Raw genomic sequence first — 7,491 nt, 5'->3', positions numbered from 1 at the left:
AGATGGTGTTGAAGGAGATTTAAAAAGGGAAATATTTGATCAGAATTGGGGAGCTTTCCTGGGCCTCTCGCCTTGGGAACGAGGGTCTGACTGTTTCTCTTCCTTTATCCTCCAGGTTGGGCTCTGTTATTGTCTTCCAGTGCCTCCCCTTCCCTCTTGTTTATTTTCTTATCTATCAACTAGGTCCAGCATAGCAGCCTGAAACTTCATGTTTCCTCTGATGAATGTGTAGGATTTATGTGATTATTGTATCTGACTGCTCCATAGATGCTAAACATGTGGAAGGACCCATGTACACCCTGTAGGGCCAAGATGATGGAAGGGGCCATGTGCCTCTGGAAACTTTCCCTTGATTGTGGTGAGAACTGTATGTCATAAGAGCCCAAGAATTCATAACAAGAAGAAAAGACCACAGAGGAGGTCTCTGAGTATAAACATCATTGAATTGGGGGCAAACCTTCCATTCTCAGTCCCATAGTTGCCAACTCTTCTGATAACGTCTCCAACCACTGTCATGGCATATGAGTTGTCATGGTGATAGGAGGAAAGAACTGGGAAAGGATTATAAACACTCGGGGGTGGGGACTTCCCTGGTGGCGCAGTGGTTGAGAATCTGCCTGCCCATGCAGGGGACACGGTTTCGAGTCCTGGTCCGGGAAGATCTCACATGCCGCAGAGCAACCAAGCCTGTGCGCCACAACTACTGAGGCTGCGAGCCACAACTACTGAAGCCCACGAGCCTAGAGCCCGTGTTCGGCAATGAGAAGCCACCGCAATGAGAAGCGCACGCATCGCAATGAAGAGTAGCCCCCACTGGCTGCAACTAGAGAAAGCCCGTGCGCAGCAACGAAGACCCATTGCAGCCGAAAATAAATAAATAAGTAAATAAATAAATAAATAAATTTATAAAAACAAAACCAAAAACTTGTGGTGGGAGAAGGGGTTTTAATTCGTTTAAGCCTTTGGCAAAACGTGTCGAGTTTGGGATATCGTACCCTCTGCTCTCAACGTGCAGGCTCATCAGGTAATACGGTGACCAAACATCCTGGTTTGCCCAGGACGGAGGAGGTTTTCTGGACATGGGAGTTAGAGTTTTAAAAACTAGGACAGTTCTGGGCACACCAGGACAAGTTGGTGACCCTGTCAAGAAACGTAAAAATTCTCTAAGAATTGTGGAGATGGTATAGTCCACATCCCTCTCTCCATTAGTCTGGGACCTCCAAGAAGACCATAGTTACTAAGGAGGAACCCAGTTCTGGTAACAAGGGGCATCACCTCCCCGGGGAGCTGGGATGAACCTTCAGTTTTCCTGCAGTCTAAGTACCCAGCAGCTGATTTCTCCTTGAAAGGAAGTTGGAGTGGTGAGGCCAGCCCCTGGCTGGGGCCCAAGGAACAGACTCCATGGGGAACCTATTAGGGGGTGACAATGAAGCACTGTTTGAGTCCCATACCTTGCCACCCCAGGCCTCATCGCAGCCATAATTAGGAGGAGCTGGAAAGGGGATGAGACAGGAGCTGACATCTACTCTGACCATGCTCCACCTCTCCTTGGAAGCACCTATCATAACTCCTGGGGTCCACTCCTGCCCTGCTCTTGCATGAAGGGGCTTCATGGGCAGAATGCAGTGCCTTGGGCCTTGCCCATGTGCACCTGAGTCAGGGAGACAAAGAAAATCTGTCAAATTTGTAAACTCTGGGTATACAAAAATCCCAAGAGTACTGGATCTGAAGGGTCCAGCATGACCTGGAGCACTGTGGTTGCCTTTGCCCAAGAGGTTTATGGAACTTCCTCTCCAGACCCCAGCTCTGCCTCTAGATGTCGTAATCTTAACACAAAGCAGTCCACACTACCTGACCACGCGCTAATCTGAGCAAACTCATAACCCTCAATGAAACTTAAATCCACCAATAATTAGCTCCTACTCTTTTTTTTTTTTTTGTGGTACGTGGGCCTCTCACTGCTGTGGTCCCTCCAGTTGCGGAGCTCAGGCTCAGCAGCCATGGCTCACGGGCCCAGCCGCTCTGCGGCATGCGGGATCTTCCCGGACCGGGGCACGAACCCGTGTCCCCTGCATCGGCAGGCGGACTCTCAACCACTGCGCCACCAGGGAAGCCCTAGCTCCTACTCTTAAGCTTTAAGAAACATCAACCATTATCCATAACCCTAAATACGTCTTAAAGTGACCCCAGACATGTTGATTTGATACTCAGAATACTCTTCTTATGCCTTACTTTCACCTAGTTCTGAACCTAGGCTAACTGTAATAATAGCTAGACTGTGACTCAAGCTTATCACAAACGTTACCCACATACCAACTTAACTAAAATCAAACAGAGCTCTGACGTGAGCTAAACTCTAACTCAAATTTAATCTAGCAACAAAAAAAGAAACCCGAATTCTCTTCTTAAGTAGTCCTGCCCTTTAACACTAACTGTAAAATATTTCTAACATTTCTTTTTTTTATATTGAAGTACAGTTGATTTACAATGTTGTGTTAGTTTCAGGTGTACAGCAAAGTGATTCAGTTACACACACATTCTTTTTCAGATTCTTTCCCCTTATAGCTTATTACAAAATATTGGGTATAGTTCTCTGTGCTATATAGTAGGTCCTTGCTGGCTATCTGTTTTATATATAGTAGTGTGTATGTGTTATTTCTAATATTTCTAATAAGAGCTCAAATTTATCCAAACCCTTACTCCTAAATTTATCCCAAATCCACTATTAATTAGAATCAATCCAAATGGTAAAATTTACATAATTTTAATTCAATCCTAAATTTGTCCATTTGTAACCTAACCCTGGCTTTACCCTAACTCTAACCCTAGTCTTAGCCATAACATGAACGCTAACCATATTCTAACCATAACCATAGTTCTGATCCTTTCCTAATCTCTATCACAGCCCTGAAATAAATTAATCTTGGTCAAATTCTAACCCAACTATAGGATTTTAGGAACGAGCTCATGTATGTTCTGGTGCTGCTTGGCCATTGCCCTGAGAGATGGAATATGTAGGCTAACAGGGAAAGATATTTGCCTCACCAGATTCCATCCCACTCTTTGGCATGAGTGGGTACTGAAGATGTTCTCTTGGGGTCGAGGTGAGCAGAAGCAGACTCACTGGTCATGAAGGACCTCAGAAGAGCAAGAATCTAGAAACACTTGCAGCCAATACGGCTCTTATCTGGTGTTTCTGGGAATCATCCTCTTAGAAGTTCCAGTGGCAAATCAACTTAGTTACTGCACCTGGTGACATGCAGGAACTTCCATGTTTTGAACATCGAGGAACCTAAGGCATCTCAACAGCAGATTAACTTGATCTTGATTCTGGCGCTGGGGCTAGATTACTCCAGGTTCCTGTCTCCTGTCTGTAAGCTTCAGTTTCTCCCCCTCAAACAATGACAAGAGACACCCAGCCAGAGGAACCTCCACCTTTACCCACAGTGACCGGGCCCGGGAAGAGCTCTCCTCATCTCTTCAGTCAGTCCTAACCAGCCTCTCAGACCTCGCACTCGTGCGCCGGCCTCGGACAGCAGCAGTGCTTGCAGTTCCTTCCGAGCACCTCCCTGACCACTTTGTTGCGGAGGCTGTAGGTGAGCGGGTTGAGAGCTGGGATGACAAGGGTGTAGAACACAGATGCCATCTTGTCAGTGTCCAGGGTGTAGCTGGAGCTGGGGCACAGGTTCATGAAAATGAGTGTCCCGTAAAGCACAGCCACAGCCGTGAGGTGGGAGCCACAGGTAGAGGCTGCTCGCCACCGGCCCTTGGCCGAGTGCATGCCGATCACGGCTCCGGCAATGAACCCGAGGACACGGCAAAGCCAACGCGGTGGCTGTCTGGATGAAGCCACAGAAGACGAAGGGGAGAAGTTCACTGAGACTGGTGTCGTTGCAGGAGATGGCCAGCAGTGGAGGGATATCGCAGAGGAAGCTGTTCACCTCCCGAGAGCCGCAGAAGCTCAGGTGGAAGGTGAAGGTCGTGTGGACCACGGCACTCACTGCCCCACCCAGGCCTGATGCTGCCAGAAAGACCAGACACAGACGCCGCGACACGGCAGTGGCGTAGAGAAGAGGGTTTCCGATGGCCACATCGCGGCCATAGGCCATGGATGTCAACAGGCAACACTTGGCATCCGCCAGCCCTGTAAACAAAAACATCTGGAGGAAACAGGCTGCGTAAGGGATGGAGATGCAGGGCAACAGCTGGTCCACGAGCATCTTGGTTCTGATGGCTGAGGAATAGCAGGCATCCAGCAGGGAGAGGTTGACCAGGAAGAAGTACATGGGTGTGTGGAGCTGGGCGACCGCGTAGACTAGCAGCACCATGCCCACATTTCCCAGCAGGCTCACCAGGTAGACGGTCAGGAAGATCAGGATGAGGGTCAGGTGCAGGTACCAGCGATCTGTGATGCCCAGGAGGATGAACTCCGTAGGGGCACCCCTGGCCCAAGTGAAGTTCTCTGGCATCATCCTGCAGGACAGAGTCTGGGGAGAGACAAAGCAGGAGGGAGGTGAGGGAAAGGTTAGGACCATCACCTGTGAGAAAGCGCTTTGTACTGGGAGACAGGTAGACTTGGGTGTGAGTCCTAACTGTGTAACAAAATAGGGGTGTGACCTTGGACAAGCCATATCACCTCTCAAAACCTGTGTTTTTAGTGCTGAGAAGTCACTATCATTTAACCTTCATGAGAGGGGGAATCTTGCCTGTCTTATTCAATTTTGAATCCACAGTTCTGAGAATATTGCCTGGCACATAGTAATTGCTCAGTAAATACGGGCATACCTCATTTTATTGCACTTGGCTTTATCATGCTTCACAGATGGTGTTTTGTTTTTTGCTTATGTTTTTGTTTTTTACAAATTGAAGGTTTTGGCACCATTTTTCTGACAGCATTTGTTCACTTCATGTCTCTGTCACATTTCAGCAATAATCACAGTATTTCAAACTTTTTCATCATTATTATATTTGTTATGGTGATCTGTGATCAGTGATCTTTGATGTTACTGTTATGATTCACTGAAGGCTTAGATGATGATTAGCATTTTTAGCAATAAAGTGTTTTAAAATTAAGGTACATACACTGTTTTTTTTTTAGACATAATGCTATTGCACACTTAATAGACTACAGTATAGTGTAAACACAACTTTTATATGTACTGGGAAACCAAAACATTGGTGTGACTTGCTTTGCTATATTGGCTATATTGCATTTGTCTGGAACTGAGCCCACAATATCTCCAAAGTCTGCATGAATTTGTTAAATGCATGAATGATGAATAGGATAATAGTTGGTGTCTGGACAAGGATTGAAAACTCCATGACTCTATATGCGTTCGCCTCTCCAGTTTCCCAAGGAGGAAAAGAAGCAATGAAGTGGCCAGTCTCCTGATCCAAAGGGTTAACTATTCGCTGTGGGTCTTGAGGTTTGTTGGGAGGACATCTTTCCACTAGAGTAAGACCTGGGAAGGGAGAGTGCAGCAGTGGTTGGCCTCTGGGGGAGATGGCAAGAAGTAGAAAGAACAGAAGATTTGAATATATTCCAGGGTTGGACTCTTCACCTCCCCAAGTCTCAATTTTCTCATCTGTGTAGGGAGAAAGAAAAAGCTTCAAGGATTCAATGAGATAATGCATATAAAGCACCTCACACAGAGCCTGGCACACAGCAGGCGTTTAATGAAGGATCAGTTAATTGAGTTGAGCTAGATGCCTTGCCTCGATACTAGAAGGAAGCAACTTTAAGGCAACCAGAAGTAGTGTAATTTCCAGAAAGTATAACATTGTTTACACTCCTGTGCCTTTTCCCTTGTTCCCTCTGCCTAGAACTCATTTCCTCTTTTTGTGTTTGACAAAAACTATCTCGGGTGTAAAGCCTTCCCTTGTGACTCAGATGACTCAGAGGAAAATAAACTTCTCCCTACTTTGTGCTGGCTGCACTGGAGCTTACATCCATCACAGCGTTTCACTATTCTTTTGCACATTTTTTTTAAAGTCTTCATTGAATTTGTTACAATATTGCTTCTGTTTTAAGTTTTGGTTTTTTGGCCGCAAGGCATGTGGGATCCTAGCTCCCGACCAGGGATCGAACCCACACCCCCTGCACTGGAAGGTGAAGTCTTAACCACTGGACTGCCAGAGAAGTCTCAACTGCACATATTTTTTATGTGTCCGTCTCTCCTGTGGGCTTTGAGCTCCTTGATTCAATATTCATTCAATAAATGTTTATTGAGTCCTACTATGTGCTAAGCATGGCCCTGTGATTCATTTTTGTACCTCCAGGGTCTGGTATGTAATCAGTGCTCAATAAATATTAGTCGAATGTATAAAACAGTGAAAAGAATATGAACATTAACGGCATGCAGACCTGGTTTTAAGTCTGGGTTCCACCACTTTCTGCTGTGTAACTTCAGGCAAGTCACTTCACCTCTCTCAGACTGTTTTCTCATTCTAAGGTATATGTAATATCTCTGTTGGAGGGTTCTAAGAGGCAATAAATGTGCAGCACCTAGAACTGAGTAAATGCTCTTTCTCCTTCCTTTAAGAGAAGTTTAGATGTTTGGGACCTACCTGTGGCTGGTGAGGATGATGAAGGTCTTCGTAAAGTGCAACTTGGATGAAAAAAATTTTGATTATATCATATGTTGGTGAGGTTCTGCTGGTGGAAATGTAAATTGAAAATTTGGAGGACAATTTGGCAGTTAACTACAAATGTATATACCCTAGTGTCTTAATCTGCTTGGGCTGCTACAACAAAGCACCATAGGCTGGGTTGCTTAAACAACAGATATTTATTTCTTGCAGTTCTGGAGGCTGGGAAGTCCAAGATCAGGGTGCCAGCATGGTTGGATTCTGGTGACGGCCTACTTTTAGACTTGCTGATGGATGCCTTCTTGCTTTATCCTTATGTGGTGGAGAGAGATAGAGTGCAAGTTGTCTAGTCTCTTCTTATAAGGGCACTAATTCCATCATGAGGGCCCCACCCTTAGGACTTTATCTAAACCTAATTACCTCCCAAAGGCCCCACTTCCAAATACCATTACATTCGGGATTAGGGCTTCAACATATAAGTTTTGGAGGGACACAAACATTCAGTCCATAACACCTAGTAATTCTACTTCTTGGTGTTTTGAAAACTCTCACACATGTACACAAGGAGACATGCACAAACGTGCATGCTCTCCTGGACTGTTTGTAATGGCCCAACATTAGCCAATGTCAATAGGCTTGTGGGAGTTAAACAGGAATAGATTTAACTTATATGTATCAATGTGGAGAAATCTTAAAACCACACTGAGATAAAAACATAATTTATGGAAAAATGTACAGATTGAAGAAAAAGCACAAAACAATAATATATGTCTTAATGTATATGTATACAAAATGCACTGATGGTTGCTCCAACCAGAGATTGGATCCTAGCTAAAGGGTCCCAGGACATCTCAAAGGTTTCATCTTCTTTGCCTCATCTCTACATCCAGAGCTGATCCTCCT

The 7,491-nt window shown here is 45.3% G+C and overlaps 1 protein-coding gene across 1 annotated transcript; it reads right to left on the bottom strand.

Moving 5' to 3' along the window:
* Positions 1-865: 865 nt before the first annotated feature.
* Positions 866-7,067, bottom strand: OR5C1 (olfactory receptor family 5 subfamily C member 1). Its single transcript, XM_089913710.1, is given in 2 exon segments — positions 866-3,812; positions 3,814-7,067. Coding segments are annotated over 2 exon segments (1,128 nt in total). The 5' UTR covers positions 4,632-7,067; the 3' UTR covers positions 866-3,502.
* Positions 7,068-7,491: the final 424 nt, after the last annotated feature.

Source organism: Delphinapterus leucas, chromosome 6, assembly GCF_059928025.1.
Source record: "Delphinapterus leucas isolate spDelLeu-1000000601 "Yukka" chromosome 6, BTC_Dleu_Yukka2, whole genome shotgun sequence".
In the NCBI taxonomy this organism is placed as follows: domain Eukaryota; kingdom Metazoa; phylum Chordata; class Mammalia; order Artiodactyla; family Monodontidae; genus Delphinapterus; species Delphinapterus leucas.
This window is presented reverse-complemented; position numbering and strand designations above follow the sequence as displayed.